This window comes from Varroa jacobsoni, unplaced genomic scaffold, assembly GCF_002532875.2.
Source record: "Varroa jacobsoni isolate VJ856 unplaced genomic scaffold, vjacob_1.0 contig00107, whole genome shotgun sequence".
NCBI lineage: Eukaryota > Metazoa > Arthropoda > Arachnida > Mesostigmata > Varroidae > Varroa > Varroa jacobsoni.
The window spans coordinates 58,218-77,787 of NW_019214409.1; the positions used below are offsets into that span (position 1 = coordinate 58,218).

Below are 19,570 nucleotides of genomic sequence, written 5' to 3' on the forward strand. Positions count from 1 at the left end.
TTTACTAGGTTTTATATTTTGTTGGATAAGCGTTAAATGCAGCCAAGATAGATACATCTGCTCTGCTTCATGTACGAAGTTCTATTGGTTCTTGAACGCTAGCAAGGGCCGAGGATAAACGCGGGAACGATTCAATTATTTGTCAAAAGGAGGCAAATGGTTCAAAAAAATTCAAGTATATTGGAAAATAGATCAGTCTGTTATGAGACTTTGCAACTAGACGCTGCAAGTTCTAATGTTGCTACCATAGCTTTTACTACGTTGAATCTATTAAACTTGTTTTTTGCTTCCTGCTGGACCGATGCAAAATAAGTTATAACAATCCGTTCCAACTAACATCGATTACTTTATTAATAGAAGATCGACTGCAACTAAAGTGGTCCTATGAATTTTGCTTGTCGCTATTGACATATTGGTTCTATGCGATAAGTTCAGTTGCAGGCCATGAATAAGAACTTTAATTAATTTACGTACACAAGATATATTTAACTAAATACAATAAAGATACGACTGAGTAATAGTAATTATTCGATCTTATTCAGGATGTATGCATAAACTAATAAACCTATGATCTAACCATAAGAGACATGACATGGATTTGGAACATTTATACTTGAAATCAATAGTGCTATAGGGTAGGATTTGCTAACGGGGACCTGCGACCGACCTTCCTCGGATCGATCATCTGTTTGACGCCTCACGAGAGAACGATTATCAAGCTGACAAATTTCTAACCATAATAATCAGTGGAACATGACGGATCGAGATCAACTGATGAACATTCTTGATTACCATTCTATGAGAGATTAAGCTCGATTCCAAATTGCAATAACAACACGCCATGTTCTTACTAAACGTATTTGTTTAACGAAGCCCTGACGACACATGTTTGATTCTAACGCACTTGTCAATATAAAAAAAAAAAACTGTATGATCGTTGATTTAGCGAAAGTTGTACTATCTCTAATATTTGTCACACATGATTCAAAATGAAAGACATCTATTACTTTGTCCGAACGGCAAGTTGTGTCGTCTGTAAGTAAATACTTCCTATATTATAAAATCGGCTGTTAAAAATGTTGTATATTTTATTGAATCTATATTTTTATTGAACAATTATCCAAACGTGAACGGAAATTCAAAATGCACCATTTCAATACAGACAGCTGGACTACATATGATACCGAAAAACTTTAGAAAAAAAGGCCGATGTGATTTATTCGAAGTACTAAAGATACTTTTATCTTAAAAGTAATTCTTGTGACTACTAGTAACGCCACATTATCATTCTTCTTGACGATTTATAAAAGATCTACGACAGCAACTTTCATATACAATGACATAAACATCTTTACACATTTTTCCCGTGCTCGTTTTGAGCGGTTCATTTGGTCTCCATGTTTATCATCTTCTGACTCAAAATGCTGTGCCGTATCTATCACGTGAATTCAGTGAACGATATCAAATCTCCTGATAACAGTCGCTCAGCAGTCCCGTAATGCGATAAGAGAATACAACGTCATGGACGCGCCTACATAATACGCGATTTGGGAACATTTCATCTGCTGTGGTTCCCTTAGAGTACGTATTCAAATATATTTTCTTATTAGGCTATTGAAGTCCTGGGCCAAAATCCATCTGCAGTGATTATTTTTCATTTTTGCCCCTTACTCAGTTGTTGCTCGTCTAATAATACCTCCATAGTGTCATCACATTAAACGTATGCTATTATACATTGTTTCTGCCTGAGGAGAGTTACGGTAGTTGTGGCGCTAGCATGCATATTCTATGCGGTTTTGCATTTAAAAATATATAAATGTTTTAATTATATGAGCATTTGTGAGCTGTCATGCCGCTCGAGGCCAGCCACGTAGGCCCGAACATATACGTGATAGACCTATTTGCTAATGGATGCACTCAATAAATCCTACTCGAATCTTGAAAAAGCATTGCGCAGTACTTTTCTGCTCCACAACTTCGCAATGCTGCCCAATTAGACAATTTCATAACTGCATGCAGAGCAGTTCACCATCTGAATGGTGCTTCAGAATATGTGACGAATATAAGACGAAACCTCGCCGTAACGGATGCTTCGAGAGCTCTTAGATGATTCAGCCGAGCTCTGAAGTCTCGAGGTCAGCAATCTTCCACTTGGACTTGGCACATAATATCTCGTCTTTTAGAAAAATCAATAATGAACGCTGCCCCGCAGGATGTACTTTGTTTGGGTATCATTGGTTCGTTCCAGTTTCCATGAAACGACCCTTAACGAGGAAATCCGCAACAGCAAATTTGTAACTCGATGGGCTGCCCCATAGGAATATACGAGAAATTAAATCATGCTAATCAGCTACTTCCAAATATGGAATGATCTGCGGCGGCAGTAGCAAGAAATTTGCGTTTGACCTCGAATGATTATCATGTTTAGACAAGCAGGGAACTATCTTAAATCTACATTACTGCGGTTCGCGTTGAGAATATGTGGATGTAGAGATTGACAGATACGAAAAAAGTCTCTGGGTCCGAAACCCAGGAAAAGAAAAAGAGAATTAATTAGAATTATACATCATCAACTAGCTGAGCTTTAAATTTATGCACGTTCTTGTATTATAATATATATAAATGCACTTCTTCGGTTTTCTGAATATTCAGTTCGACAGTTGAATCTACGCTCAATGCAATGTGCCTAATTGGAAGGACTATTCAATGGTGGCCATAACCGCTATGACCTATTTCACTGTTAGAGAGATTAGCTGATTTCTTGACAGTAACTTAACAGCTTTATTCAGTCAGGGATGGGCTGCGTGTATCAATATGGCTAGCAACAGCTGCGTATTTCACGCAGAAATTAAAGGGAACAATTAGAAGAGAAAAGTATTGAAGGCATCGTGTTGTTTTCTTCCAGTTGAAACCAACAATGTATAATGTCATAGATAAATTCTTAATATCACGTAAAGTAAATAACATCACGGTTGGGCTTCATTGGTCCGCTTAGCCGACCGATTGCAGACGCATATTTTGGCGGGAGCAGCCGCTCCACAGGAGGATACATCTTACAATCTGAATTGAATCAATGATATTTATTTTCGTGTATAATTCGTCGAAATGCTGATGCTTTCATGTTTAAATAGTAAAATATTTTGAATTGTAACTGCTCTTTAATACTACATTCCTATTTATTCATCCATTTATTTATACAAATTCAATTGTATAGATGAGCGCCGAGTTCATCTAAAAAACACACACGGACGAGTGCAACTGTCGATACCCGTGACCTTATTTCACGAAACGATGTTACATGGAAAATTCGTTTTTAGGACAAACTTGCCTTTCATAATTTGGAACAGTTTAGGTACATTTTCAAGGGCCTGATCAGAAAGGAGCTCGTGGATTAGATTTGCGTGTGACCTGAGCCTGCAATACGCATGCTCTAGATCGACCCGCAAGCGTACTTGTAACAGCTGTTAGTTACATAGCCTTATATTGCACTCTTTTCACGGATTTTATCCATTGACGCGCCATTTTATCGTTGTTACCTTCTCGTTCGGCCTGCATTCGAAAGACGTTACAGTTTTCATTAGCTTTGTTAGTTAGAGACATTGACGATTCAATTAGTTAAAGAACGGTATTTTTTATTGCTGAACGAGCTAAATCGTCAATGCTATGCAAAAACACTGATAGGTTCTAAAAAAAGTACGCAGTGACAGAGATCCGCGGGTCGCGTATCGAGCTACAAAAACGTCCCTTGGCCGGTTCAGTACTTTTAAGGTTCAGTTGTTTTTCTACCTTTTTGATAAAGCACTGGATTAATTTTGGTCACATCCTTCTCGTGCTCGTGCTCGTGCACGGGTAACGATGTACTTCCATTTCTTGCACGAAAATCAAGAAATCTCGTACACTTGCTCCTCGATGAATAGCAGGGCTAGCGGGCTAACCTGTTTTGGATAATATGTGAAACTGTTAACTGATCCTAACACAAAATAACTGTTACAGTTTCAGATCCACTTTCATTTAGTTCTTTGGAAGGCTTCTCTTTCTTGATGGTAATAAATTTTGCGATAGAAGATTACAGAGGCGTACCTTCCTTCTAACTGACTAGACGTATATTTGCAAAAAGATAAAACACACCATGTCTATCTGTAACGCCCAGTGAATACACAGGCATAATTTAGCTTCTATTTTTCTGTATAGCGGTACTATCATATGCTACTAGCCATATGCAAAGCTGAAGTCTACAGTTCCCCTCTGAAATTGAAGTGACTTTCATATTTAAGGGTAGTGCCATTTTTTTCATCCGTCCGTTTTCCGCCCATCCGTTCTTGAGGAGTAACATATGCGCCAAGGATGATTGTTAAAGGAGCACGACGCCATCTACTATTATCAGCTTTTTGCTTGTCGGAAAGTTAGTTGATAACTTCCGACAAACTATACTCTTTGAATTGTTTAATACACTAACCACGAATGATCGTTTCGTCCTGTGAGAATATGCATGAAATTTAACTATGACATAGGTAAGTAGTGAATTTTTGAGAGAATGCCGGCACTCTGAGGCCGTATGCGCCCGTATGTTTCTCGAATCAGTGTTAAGGCACTGTGAAACGGCCATAAGCGGAACTATTTACTTTTGCGAAATTTTCCTGTGTACTTTTTACGTACTTACTTTTAAAGCATATAGTCTTTTCGAGTGATTCTAATATAGGAACTCTAAAACGATTACGCTTACCTTATCCACTAGCGAATTAACTGAATCCTCACTGGTGGATATGTCAAGAGGGAAAAAAAGAAAACCTATACATAAAATAACATGTAGTTGATTTGAGTTAATAGTAGGATACCGTATAGATCTATCAGTACGTGACGCGATCTCTATCATTTGATCGACTAATCCATGCTAGAGAAGGCGACAAAGCTGGTGACTGAATGCTTTAATCGACACCCGAAAAGTAGATATTTCGGTTGTCGTAGAAAGGATCGTATTGGGTCACGGCAACTGTCATACGGAAGTAATTTACTAAAGCTTGAAGCACTCCTTTGTTACATATTATGGTTTTATATATATTTTTTTCGTACTAGCAGAATAGATCGATATCAATGTACCTATTGGGCCAATGGCAACGAGCCTTGCGGAACGGAGAACTTGGAAGCGCAGTATAGGAGTTCGGCTTAAAATTAATTACGCCATGCGCTTCTGAATACGAAAGGCACTTTTGAATTGCGTTTACTCACCTATAAGATTGATAATCTCAGCTAGCAATCGCTCGGAAGATCTCAAGGTTCTAATGATGTTAAAATTTCGACTATCCAAAGATCTTCTGCGCCGTACCGCACATTGTGACCCGTGCTTTTCCAAGCAGTGTGCGATGGACAACTTGTTCGGTGATATGTAATAATCTTCTTGGGCAATTCTGATCGATTTACCTCACACTTCTCCGCCCTTTTAGGTAACGTAATAATACATTAAGACGAGAAATAGCGCAACCTTGTTCCGATGCAGGTATGAAAATAAATTTGCATAGAAAATGGTACACGAGTACTTTACATCACACCGCTACATAGAATGGCCCATGGCGCCACACGGAAAATTGCAGCCAATTTTTTTAAAATAACGTTTAGTTGTTCGTATTTATTCGATTTGAATCTACGTTTCAGTGTTGATATCAGCCGAAAACTATGGACAAATATCATCATTACACTTCCGGACATTTGCTTTGTTTAACCCGGTAACCTACTATAGGATAGAAATGCTTTAAGGGCCTAAAGTTCGCCGATCTCTCTCTTATTTTGATTTTTCTTACGTTTCTGAGGCGATTCTCAAAAAAACGTTCCCGTTCCTAGCAGTTGCGTTACTATCGATCTGTGTTGATGCCTTTCATTGTGCCATTGCGCTTTCTTTCGTTGTGTCCTGCACGTCCATCTCGAAGAATGGTCGGCGCATATTTTTCGCATTCTTTAAACGCTTTAGCAAGACGCGGAATGTCCTGAAATTAAAAACAGTGATAGTATTTTAAAAATGGAAGAGAGAACTCTGTAATGAAGTGATTCTCAAGGGATGACAAACAAAAATCGGAAAAAAAAACACTAGTAGAGGGCTATCTGTGCGGTAAAGTAACAGAATCTAGAATAGCGTTGTTGTAGTTCTAAAGGTAGCTAATTTAAGATAATGTCAGACGATTAATGGCAACGTTCCTCAATTAACATTTCAACACCGTAAGCCACATACGACGACAACATGTTCTATTCTGGTTCGATTATGTCATTCGATAGCTAATTTACCGTAACCACTCTCTGTCAACAGCTATGGGCTTGATGTTTTTTTCCTTGCTAGCAGACGGTAAAGGTATTTTGGAAAATTGGAACTGTCGTTGAGCAATATATATTTTGAAAAATATATCCTTTTTCGAGAAGTTCGCTGTTGACTTTGATGCTGCTATTTAATGTCAAAGATACATCAGGCAATTTTGTTACTTTTCCTATAGTAGACAGTTGTTCGTGCAGACAGCGACTTGCGCACGCGCATAGTTCACGACGATAAACAATAAAATTTATGTACATATGCTCATAGGGATACCTCTATGGATGTTGTATGGAACGTAAATACTTGCGCAGTAGATGAACTATGACTGTGGCGCCATTGTATTGAAAGGCGGCTGATTCAAATAAAAGACTAGACCAAAATTGAAGTGGGAAATGTTGTGATAGACATTAATTTTTAACGAAGCGGTTATCAAGATATGATCTATGCGTTAATACCTAATTGAATGAAATACATTCTTGTTCTCATAATGATACGACTGTGAACCCGCTGGGCTTTACGATGTGGCCCTAAAATGAAGGTGCTTCGAAACTCGAAACAATGTAGCGGTGCATTACTGTGGAAGGCCGGATTCAAAATAGGATGTTGCGTATAATAAAACAATGTTAACTTGGACAGTCCATGATTAATTCATTCGCTCATAAGCTTAATATGTTAAGAAACACATGCTAACGTGTTGGTCTCTTTCTCAACAGGTTTTTAACGAGCATGAAAAAGACAGAAATTCAGCCACATTCAAGTAGGCACATGTACACTGACAACTAATGAGGAAGAATGGAAATGGCACCTTATCATGTGGACAGCCCTCGTTTTAAGGGCTAGCATGTACTAATTATGCACATTACTGAAAGAAGTTCAACCGCTTCCCGGTTCGTGGGCGGCAACATATTCGATACCGTAGTTCCTTTTTCTAGATCGCCGCCAGGTCAACTTTAATCATGATGTTTTTCATTTGTTGGGTATAAAACAGGAACTTGTTTCGATAGAAAGCTAACAGCCACATGTCGATTGTTTTGGATCGATTGTCTGTAGATTGCTATACACGATTCCAAAGGTAACAAATATGCGTTCAACGTCGTTTAGTCAACTTTTTTGTACGGGTAAATCTCCAAAAGATGCATCTATCACTGGGCTAATTCGGGCTGTTTTCCCACACGTCCTCGCAGTACCCACAACTCCCCATTATCGGCACTTACCCTGTTTCGATTATCTCCCATCCAAGTTGCCGTTGCCAGAATGAAATGAGTAGTGTCGATACTGGCACGGGAGTGAGCAGCATCAGCAGCACAGATCTTATAGGACCTACAAGAAAGAACAACGGGCTTAAGGGTAAGCTAGAAGGTACGAGCGTTAGCACCTTTGGTAAGCAGTAGAATATCTACAGACACGCTAGGGCTTCCCCACCGCTGCCGACACAATGTTCCCAATACGCCGCAGCGATCCGGGCCATGAATTATCTGTTGAAATATTCGGCCTGCATGGAGGCGATCTGATACTTGGTGATATGAAGGTTTTGACCATCTGCTGCGGCTGATACAGGGTCACCGGTCGATTACTCTCTGATAACTATTAAGTTCGTATCATATCTATGCATCATGTAACTTCAAAAGATCGAACGTGCTCTTCTGTCGTCAACTATTGACTAAATAATTCGTCTCGTAGATTATTTGCATGATTATATGATTTGGCCTTGTTTCACCTAATATTGATGCACATGCTATTCTATACTGTCATATCCTTAAATTAATGATATCACTCTAAATAGGCAGATAGAGTATGTAGATTAGAATCCCTAACACTAACAACATTTGTGTATTCATCATTGTGTATGTAGAAAACTGGCTAAGCGGTATTCTAGACAAAGATGGAAAATACGCAACTCCATGGAAATTTATTATAAATGAAACGCCATTAGAATCGCCGAGGTATCTTTGCATAAAGAATTCATCAACACAATTGTTAACGTTCATATGGTGGTGATAGCCCATAACGGTCACTATTTCTTAAAATAATATTTTTTCCAAAATAGTAATCAAAGGATAAATTTTTATAAAATTCTTCTTCTTTTCGTTACTAAGTAACGTAGCCTATAATTGCCTTTGCGTTCATACAAGCCCTACGCAACACCCCAGTAGACCCCTTCCAACCTAGCTACTTTGCATTATTTCGAATCGCAGCTGTGCTTAGAAACGAATCAATTGTTTACGTATTCTTATTAAACGATACAGCGGTCGCTTATTGTCGCACGCTGAGCACCTTAGGCATGTCAAATCGCTGGCTGATTTTTGTCACAGCGACGAATGGTGCGGACGATGACAAATGGGTTACTGTGAGGCTGAAAATAACCTAGAAAACGTGCAATCGAATATTCACAACTATTACGGATAGACCTAGCTTTGCGTAAGGCTTGCTAGGCAACCATTTTTTTAGACCATTTAAGATCACCATATAGATACACTTGTCATTATCGGAACAATATAAGACAGCAAACTCGATTGGGAGTAAAATATTTGATATTATTATTTTACATAGTGTATATACAAATTATCATTTTTAGTGACTAATTTTCGTCTTGACAATCTTGGATGTGGCTGCCGATTTTTTTCGTCTATATATACGTTTAGCAATATAAATCTCAATTGTAACGTGTCAACCGACATTCTGCCCCACGTATAACGTTGAACCTATTTTAGAACTTAAAGCGATAATAAGCAGGGCCCTACAACTGTAGATATAATACATTTTTCTGTTATAGACAATTCTTAATTAAAATAGATGCCCTAATAATAACAATGAGTCTTCAGTAATATCATGACATATTCTTTTCGCTACTATGCTATGAATATCTATTAAACGTAAAGAGATATTTGTCTGAAATATAACGAAATAGTCTGTGCTCATTAAAGAAGTAGTCATATTAAAGAATAGAGAGTACTGCTTCAAGTCGAACCTAGCAGTAACGACTACATCGAACATATTAGTTTAACATACTTTTCAACGACCTGACACCCTCAACTGTCGAACAAAGTAAACTGTCTAATACCATGTAATAGATCCTTGCTCAAATTCGTTGCGCTATTTTCCCTTTAAGACTTCTACTGAACCCAGCTGGATTGACAGGAGCAGTCGAACTGAAATGCACCTATGCTTTTCACTACGCTGAAGGATTACTGTGAGACGACCTATCCCGCTTCAATCTTGCCGGAGAATTCGACATTGGAGATGTCATCGACGATGACGGGGAAGAGGCGGGCGAACGCAGGAACAGAAGCAAGAAAATAAACCGGGTAAACAAGAGCTATTTCCCCTTTTTGTCCCTTTTCTCTTCACTCGCAGTTACTACTACAGCAACAGCAGTGGTCATGGCACTAAGCAGCATAACAGGAAGTACCTCTTGTCTTAGTGTATGCAAGACCGAAATGATAGCGACTGCTGCAGAAAAAAGAAAACAGGAGCAACGGCACAGTTCCCCAGCTCGCAACGGTAACTATTCGAAGGCCTTTAGAATTGCTTCCTTCCTTAACCGCTTGCGCCATTGCCGGCAGAGAGAGAGAGAGAGAGAGAGAGGAATCAGTTGAAAAAATTCACTGCCAAGGAAATTCTTTTCGACAGACCGTTTCTCTTCGTCGGATCAGCGAGCCATGGCGAACTGAACGAAATAACGCTGGAGAAGATGTAGGTCTTCTCAACGCTCTGGCCTCCGGAGTTTGCCGCTATCTTCCGCCAGCCTACAACCCCTTGTTGTCTCAGACCAGCACTGTCCTGCTTCTTCAGTGTTATCTTTGACAACGCGCACGCACACTGGGACGGAACACGACACTATAATGACGTTTCCCATGTTTCATTCTGAGCAGAAGTTGTGCGCGGTGTGGCCAAAGCTGTAGCGATAGAAGTATAAGACAATTGAGCAGGGAATGCCATGAAAATAATAGAGCATTCACTGACTTCTGTTAATAAGCACACGCTAGATCCAAAAATCTCACGGGAGCACCCAGTATAAGGATGGTGGAACGCATGACACTGATAAGGAAAAGTGAACTAGATACCTTAGATAGACAATGACCTATTTTTTAGTCGAAATGCGAAAACATATTATGCTTTTATGTGTTTAGACGACAAATCTACAGCAAATTTCGGTTCTATTTAAAGTTCTTTGTGTTCAGTATTATACAAATCACACACTGGTTGGGCTAACAATTTCTGTACACTTAAGGTCTACATATGCCCCATGTCTATCCAACATTACAAAATAACAAATTTGTCTTCTTCCCCATTTAATATGTAATTCACCCGTTACATATTGCCAATGTTGATTTGTTGTGAAAATTCGAATATATTTGTTATCTTTTTTCAGTTTTCATCCCAGACCTTGATATCCCCAACTTCATCTTTCAGACAGATTACTCTGAACAGAGATCCTGACTTACTGAACATGATGTTTTTGTACGTCAAGAAAATTTTTATATGTAAGAATATTTTAACTCACCAAAAAAGAGTTTACTGCTAAGGCTTTTCATACATGCCCGTGCGTGCTTACAGGTCGGATGGTCGTGCGTTTCGGATGTTCGTGTGCATGCAGTTATTGAGATAATCCAAAACATAATGTTATTAGTGTTTTGCTCGAAAGACAATTTTTTATTATCATGACAGAAATGCAATCAAAGTTTAATGGCGGTCATGTACGATTGTCTAATTGGGTCAATGTAAGATTAGAGCTGACTTGTTGTACTTCTTGATAAAACAAATCATACGAAGCGTAATGTTAATTAGGAACACACCGTTCTAAAAATGTGCTATTTTGTATACATTGTTGATAAAATGAGCTCAGCGAGGGATTCAGGATATTTGACTAATTAACAGGATAACGTGAATCTAGGGTCGGGTACTTGAAGTGTTAGTGCGTGTCCAGTACAAGTCACGCGGACGGGCACGCTGATCGATGCTCTCTTGTCCCGCAGATTTGCTCATAAGGTTATTATTAGACAAATATGTGAGTTTGGCCTGCTAGAGTATAGTATTTGGATGGTTAACTAAAAGAATTGATACCTAAGGGCCTTCGATCAGCGAACTATAACGTTTTCCCTTTTATTGTACACGTACGTATATTACTCGTAAAATTTAAAAGTGAAAATCTTGTTTGTTTAATTTCAGCAAATGGGACCACATTTATTCAGTAAATTTTTACGGCTACTTGAAGCGGATAAGTCAGATCTCATCCAACTTGTAAACAAGTCCGGCAATAAGGTATTTATTTATTAAATTGGAATATCTCTTTTTAACCATAACGATTGTCTAAAAGGTCGTTACGTTTTTCTTTGCACTACATATCGGAAGGAGGACACTAGAAGAGTAGTATATTCTTTTCAAACGAGCTGTTTTTATATCAGAAAAAAACTGAATGAAGATTTTTTAAATCCCTGCATTTCTTAAAGAAGTTAGTTCGATTCGGAGAAGTTAGTTCGGATAATAATCCGAAAAAATACACATGTTAACATTACAAATAACTTACTTATTGCAAAATTAATTAACGTTTGTTGAAATGCCGTTGCGTATGAGTATACGACTTAATAGATGAGGTGATTTCATATAAGTTTAATTATTTTAAGTTTGGCGTATGTCTGTTGTAAACCATCTGAAAGTTCAACAATATTGTCAATAAGCATCATGACCTATTGTGAAAACATTGAGATAGCTATTATGAGAATCTAGGTTGCCCATCGTATTTGTACTATTCGGTACGAGTGCTTTCGAAATTTACGCTTATTTACACCATCAAAAAGTAATAGGTTCTGTATTTTTAGATGATAGAACGGCGTTATCATACTCAGTGAGTAATACAAATAACATTTTGAAGATATCTTATAGTGGATATGAGGGCAGAAAAGGGTAATTTTATATTATCACCATGACATTTTAGTTACCCTACTCCATAGCAGGACAGAGATCGTATCTCAGACGTAGAACTATTGTTTCAAGAGAAACAAGACCTGGTTTAGCCCTAAAGGTTTAACGCACAGGTCAGGTAGACGAAGAAAAACGAATTAAACCTTTTTCAGAAGCACCGATGATTTCATTCAACGGTACTAAAAATATGAATATACAGATAGATAATTTCGAAGTGAGCCAGCTAACCGACGATAGACCTTCTCAGCGTTACTGGTATGCCACCAAGTTGTTTTTGATGATCTGGATTCTATTTTCGTGATAATCGATCGTTATAGAGGTAAGCCGTGCAACTTGTTCAGTGCCTGATTTAATCAATAGGGTAGAAAAAGAAGATCTATCAATATGTACAGAACAGCTTGCCTGTTCGATTACGCATAATACACATTGAGTTCATTGAAAATGCCCTACCACACTGGATATATTTGGATCGTATTTGAAGTTGCAGAAAACGACGCTTACTTCATATTGTTTTTTATGTGTAGAGCCATGCAGTTGCCTCACTTGGTTCCTTATCTGTTTTAAGGTCTTCATAAAAACATTGTAAAACAATTAATTAGAATACGTTTTCAAATCTCAAAATTCGTATTGATTTTTTTCTAATAATTAGTTTTGTTTCGAACGCGTTTATGTGTAGAATTTACATTTTTACAGAACTTAATGAAAAACCATAATGCAAATAACGTAAGCTGCGGACACCTTAATATTGTCTAAAACCTAGAGGCCTGTATTTCACGGGCGTCTGCCTTATTTGGTTTGTGGTGACTTTAATGACGCCGGGCCTGGTTCTTCTCTTAGAGCATCGTGTAAGTATTATGCTAGTGGGCTTAGTTGAAAAACACTGTTTGTTGTCAACTTTTGGCGTGATTTACTGGAATATATAATTAGACAAAGAGGTTTGAGGTAATCAATTTAGCTTTACCGATAGTTAGCACTATTTTGTTATGCATGCAGATGAGGCACAGTATGGAGATGTGTATAGCTCATATGAATGAGCATCTTCTGCGTCATGAAATCTTCGCGTACACTGAGGCAGCTTTGCTTCTCGGCTTTCTCCAGCTGAACTTGATCAGTTTTTATCCTAAACACTGCCAGGTGTGCATCTAATCTTTAATGCTTCATTTGCAAATTCGACTATCATAAATCTATTTCAAGTAGCTGGTGTTCTTGGATTCGGCTCTTATCCGGGCCTTATTTCACCTGTTTGTAACTATTCCATATGTTTCCAGGACATTCAGTTCACCCATTCTAGTCACATCCGGGCCGCGTTGTTTGTGAGTGAGGCGTTGTTTATTAACGTCAATGATTTAGTATAAATAATTCCAGCATCATTATTACGTGGAACGTAAGTCGTGATTGGCACCACAGCACTGAAGAAGATACGTTTTGCTCAGAAGAACCTCGAAGAAAAGTTTTAGAGTAAATCTGAAAAACCTTTACATATATATATAATGTAAATGTAAAAGAATTTCATAATAAAAGATTAGAATAATATATATCAATATAATATATAATAATAAGGTATATATAATTATATATAGCGAAGTACTGATCATAATAAGCACTCTAGAAGAACACTACGTTTTTTAGGTTATTATGAAATAGTGCCCCTCCCCCTGCTCCCCCAGTTATTTATGCAGAGCACAATCTATTGTGATCATAAACCATCTTTAATATTTCAATTAGTGTAAAAAGTCTGTAATCTTCGGCAATCATTTTTGTCAGTCACATGGAGAGCATCATATTGATTGGAACGTAGAGTGTGACAAAAGCGTAAAGTGAAGTAACACAAACTCTTCTTTCTAAGATAAAAATGAATGAAGTTTGCGAGTGGATCAGATTAGTCCTAAAGGTCAAACTGAGTAAGATATCATAAAGCACAGCGAAAGCAAGCGATCCGTGGCCTTGCTAACCAAAGACTTACTGATGAGACCGATAGCCATCGTTAGGTGGCTGACTAAGGAGGTAAAAGCCCCTTACTTAAACCCAGTGACATGATCCGTACCCTATGTATGTAAAAATATAGTCAGCGACCTAGGCTGTTATTTCGATCTCCTCACAAGTTCTTCCGATTCATTTTCACCTCATCTTCGAATAACACTGGATGCCATTGAAATGGCTCGTCGAATTTAGGGGCCGTACGCATAGATATAATACGATACAGAGTCGTAAGTCGAAAAAGGTTGGAGGAGGCCGAATGCTTAGCTTGACTAATCTGAGACGGCGACCCCCTACTGATAATGTCGTTTCGCATACTTTTATTGTGATGAGAATATGTCTAATTCTCTATATGAATAGGATCCAATTTGACTAACAAATTAGGACTCTAAATAGAAAGTGCTCAGTGGCATGAACTGGAATGTAAATCAGGTGATTAGGCATGAAAAAAATAATTCAGCAATAAATTTCTACGCCCAGCTTGTCCTCCTGTCCTACGAAGCTGGGCAACAAATACTTCAGACAAGTAGAGGCTGTGTCCAAAGTGGTTATAGTATGCACCGTTGCGAGAAATCATTAGACGGATGCAAGATCGCTGTCATTTAGGATAGGCTGGCTGTTCGACAAATTTCAAAGTGGTGACACTTTGCTTTTGCTTTTTTCTAAAGCCAGTTAGGTTCAATCAGGTAATCTTCGTCTGATCTAAGGGGTAGAATTTGCGAATCTTCAATTCAAACAGTAAGCTTCTCTACTGGGTACATATACTAGTCAAAAATCTATGTTGAAACATCAGCTCTCCTGTTTACTCTTCTCTATTTGCATCGGTGTAGCAAGAGTGAATTCGAAATAATTGCTTGATCAGCACAACGGTAGAAAGCTGCAGCGAATATTCGACTGTCTTTTTGAACTTACGAACGCAATCCGCCTTCGCGGGCGTGTCGATGTGTAGCGTTATTATTGGCCATTAGATTCAAAAGGTACTTAACGTCTATTTCTGTATGGGTATCTTTTCTGGGTTTTTCACAAATCATATTGGCAAAATGGAGTCAGCTTTGGGGGACCGAAACCGTATGGTCTGCGCCTTCCGGACCACGATCAGAGTGTCCTCGGTCGTTTCGCTATGAGAAAACGCTGCACAGTATGTGTTTGATAACTTATCCATGTGCCAATCTGGCAGAATAACTACTATATGCATACATATATTCAATTCGCTATTTAAATATGGCTTGAACTTTCCAAGGAGCAAGTTCTTAATTAAACCACAACTAAAGTTATATAAGATATCAAACTTCGGAAGACTATTATACTAATGAGATTGACTAACATGGCGCAACGGGATCCTCACAAAACACAAACTGATTTATTAAACTGGTTGTAGAGATAGGAGTGCTGTGCGATAGTTCCCGCGATTAAACGAATCGAAGCTAAACAATAATAACTATAGACAGGTATAGAATTAAGCTTTGAACTAATGCTATTAAACATTTTATTTTCTCAATATGTATCAACGACGTTGTCACAGATAAACAGTTCTAGTTTTAATGCGTTCATACGTTTTTCTGATCCAAACTCACTTTGGATCGCGTCAAATGCTTACGTCCCTGTTATTAGTTTTGCGTTACATCCACTGTATTTAGCTGCTAAGTGCAACTTATACATTGCTGTTCCCAGTAGCAAACTCCCAGTTCATTACGTGGTTATCGGCCGTTTGTTTCTGAGGTTGAAATAAATTATAAATTTTTATCGCGAACAACCGAGCCCCTAAGAGCATGGAGTCTGGCGAATGTATATATAAGGAAATCATGTCCGCTAGGCACACAGTCGCCTAATCATCCAAGTACAATGCAGATTCTTTTCCGTCGGAGGACTTCTAATTGTGCCTGAGGTTCAGCTCCTAATTGATTACGCTTGGAAAAAATCATTTTCAAGACTTCATATTGACCCGAATATATATCAGTCAAAATATACTTTGCTCGTTTGGAAACCTTTGTAGGTGTTCACAGGGCACAGATCTATACGAAACGGGTTAAAAGGACGAAACTCCTAATGTGGGCACTCGTGTAGGGTATCCAGCTGCTTCCTTACTAAAATAATATCTTACACACCTATGCAGAGCTACGTGCGTCTGCAGTGTGGATATTGAGTGCACGTAGTACGTGTATAAAAAAAGGTTTAAAATAGGTTCGAGGTGGAAGAGACTGTCGTACGCAATGAGCGAGAGAACATTTCTCCGTACAAATCTGGAGATTTTTTACGTTTAGGTGTTATTCGAAAGCCGTATAATACTGGCCTATTATTCACGCAAATAACACTGTCAGCTAAGGAGACTATCATTGATGAAACGCCGTTTCTCGTTTGCAGTAACGTAATATCAAATTGATCCATAGGTCAAAAATTGATCCTTAGATGCATGGTAGCCGAGCTGTGAAAGATGCCAACTATTCACACCTCGCCATTGATGGGGCAAGTGTCATGGAACACTAAACTTTATTTTCAATGACTTTTTCCAGATCTGCATGAGTAACCATTGCATCTTATTCAGGTATTAATTCCGGAAAGAAACATACTAATTTTTGATAACGATAGATACTCGACCGCCCTATCGCAAGGAACAAAAAATAAGAGAAACATATATAGCTGTGGGTTTATCTGTTATAAGAATTCAATATTTGTAGCCGAAACTCTTTCGTAAAGTAAATCCAGCAACAGTAAATGTTGCTTTGTACTGCGTCACAAGCCACATATACGTTACTTTATATACATATAGATAAATTTTAAATATGTATATAAAAGTAAAGTTATATCTTAGCGATCAGTTTATTCAGCGACTTTCTGGTCAGAGGTCATATAATGAATTAGGGTCCATAGAACCAGCGTTTTTCTAATCTGTACCTTGAGGAAAGCTTTAGAATATGGAACGCATCAATGATTCATTATCGTTATGTTGCGTCAGGTATATTAAGGAAATACAAAGACGGCCTAAGACAAAGGAAGCGATGTGAACAGTCGGAACATACAAACAGATCTACCACTCAGGTGTCTATTGCTATGAAAATGATTGTTTTCCTGTATAAAAAAAAACTGAAAACGCTCACTGTTGAAATATAACAAATAGGCAGACAGTTTTGTTTGCTTTTTATACTTGCGAAAGATGCCGATAGTAACATGTGGTGGCCCACTTGAAACAGAAGAAGCTTTTGTATATACTGCAATTTATATAGTGTCGATTTCCATTCTGAAATTTCAAATTACTTTATTTAATGCAATGTAAAGCTGACTTTAATTGAAATGACTGAACGACTGATGAATTCACAATGCCGCCGCTGCCGCCGCCGTCGCCGGCGCGTTAATGAATCAAGTTCATATGAGAAGCGATCAGAATTGTTTACCAGTACTAAAAAGGTCGCGATAGTCGGCGATGTATATATACGTACTTTACTTATGTATGCTAGTTTGCCACGAATGAAGACAAATATGAATGTATCAAGAAGACTGCAATATTTGTTTATGGCATCAAACAGGTCAGTCATCGTAGCTGAACACTCCCAGGTTAAACTAAGATGAAATGTTGAAGAACGTGGGCACAACAATTGTGTCTATGCGCTCAGATTTTTTCCGCTGAAACGTGTTTCTCAATGAAGAATAGTTAATAATGTAAAAATAAATTCTACACTCGTTTGGCCAACTATAAATATACCACTAAAGTAATGAAATATTCCGTTTAAAGTATCTTTGCATCAGATCATTTCAGGCGTACTGCCAAAATAGACATAGGTTTCGCAGCTTTTTTACTGCATACGATCCTATTAATGTAAGTGCGACTGACTAAACACTTCTAGACGCATCGATGCGCACAGCCGTGCCGTCTGGTCGAGCAACGTTTTATCTGATGGCTGTGTAAATTGGTCGACCAGTGGAACGTCCGCGTTATTTTCTGGCTTGTTCCTCTATATTACCGGAACGGCATATTAGATGCAAACCTACGAGATGATTGGATTAGAGCGCGTACCAAACCGCTCAACGTAGGAACCGTAATACCAATAACGCGTCGTCAACGCATTAGTAGCGTCAGAACTTAAACTGTGACACCAACCAGCATTCGAATATGTTCGTTTAAAAAACGAAACCTATATTTTCGTTCGTTTTGTAACCGTTCTCTATAGTACACTTCTCACAACGGCCATATATATAACGAGGAATATAGGAAGATTAGTGTCGATCGACAAGACAACTTACAAGAGTCAGTCTTAAGTCGTAAGTGACTGGGAAGTTTTTGTTAGCAATGCTGTTAATAGTCTGTCTAGTTTAAGTTGACGGCGCCTCGCGATACACGAACAAGGTCAACCACCGAGGCAATTCTGAAGGCATTACGATATCGCAGTTACTAACTTAGCTAAATTCTACAGCGATAACGCCTGGTAATGATTCCCTGAATGAATTAAAAAAAAAACATACTAATAATATAAATTTTTGTACATTGTTAAAAATTGTACATTTATTAATTTACCTTGCAGATTTGATAGTCCACCGGTCCGTGCAGGCCTGTATGACATAGCACCAATCTTTGGTTTCGATGTTGTATGATTCCATTGGTCGAACAGACAGCTGTCAGCTACACTATGCACGTCGTCGTGTGGTAATCGACCAATGTCACTGGCTACAAACGAATGGGATCAGAGAACCAGAAAACTCTAGCCGGCCTGTAGGGCAGCATTCAAATATTCGCGGCATCGTGGCAAATGCTTTATTTCTTACTCGCCGACAAGTCGACCGATGAAGAGTAACGAAAGCTGTTACAAAGGCTATCATGTGTTGACAAGTACGACATGATTAGCTGAAAAACAGAACAGGTTGTATCTGAGCAAAGCGCGCAAACTCACAGACTGGTCATTACTTGATTAGCTAGCTGCACGGTCTAAGACGACTCGTCTGATACACTTCTACTGCTGGCTTCAAATCATCCATATAGATGTCGTTCTTCGCTGTCATCGTGTTCTTAGTTCCGGCCTTCTGTCTTACTCGTTATCACTTTCGCCCGACTCTCTGATCAGTATCTGCATAAGTGATTTGTCCGGGGCTGTCGCCACCCCGCTAGAACCCGGGGAAAAATTGGACGTAACCGGCCATATCATCGTTACCCATAACCCTCAGATTCGGTCACTGTGATTTGCGGCTGTGTGGTACGGTTGGACTCACTCTATGGACCATACTACTAGCAGTTGTAAAACGGCGATCCGTGCGCGAAAGCTAGATCTCACTTAGTAGAATGCTTAATATAAAATCCTCGCGCAGTCTGGTGGGTAAATGGAATGGCTACCGCTACGCCCATCGAACTATGCAGTAACTAAGAACAAGTTCATATTTTATGAAATACTT

At 38.6% G+C, this 19,570-nt stretch overlaps 1 protein-coding gene across 6 annotated transcripts; it reads right to left on the minus strand.

Moving 5' to 3' along the window:
- Positions 1–505: 505 nt before the first annotated feature.
- On the minus strand, positions 506–19,510 carry LOC111270753 (uncharacterized). 6 transcript variants are annotated; one of them, XM_086972613.1, is made up of 6 exons: positions 18,702–19,497; positions 7,510–7,615; positions 5,796–5,978; positions 5,227–5,434; positions 3,787–3,935; positions 506–3,549 (listed from the first exon to the last, which is right to left on the minus strand). In XM_086972613.1, the coding sequence occupies exons 1-3, from the start codon at positions 18,782–18,784 to the stop codon at positions 5,847–5,849; spliced, it is 321 nt and encodes a 106-aa protein (XP_086828739.1). In that variant the 5' UTR covers positions 18,785–19,497; the 3' UTR covers positions 506–3,549; positions 3,787–3,935; positions 5,227–5,434; positions 5,796–5,846. The 6 variants fall into 6 exon arrangements, 5 of the variants coding, with proteins under 5 accessions (XP_086828739.1, XP_086828740.1, XP_022706878.1 ...); XM_086972614.1 differs by lacking the exon at positions 3,787–3,935; XM_086972612.1 differs by lacking the exon at positions 506–3,549 and having other exon boundaries at positions 3,612–3,935; positions 5,227–5,479; positions 18,702–19,507.
- Between the last annotated feature and the right edge of the window lie 60 nt (positions 19,511–19,570).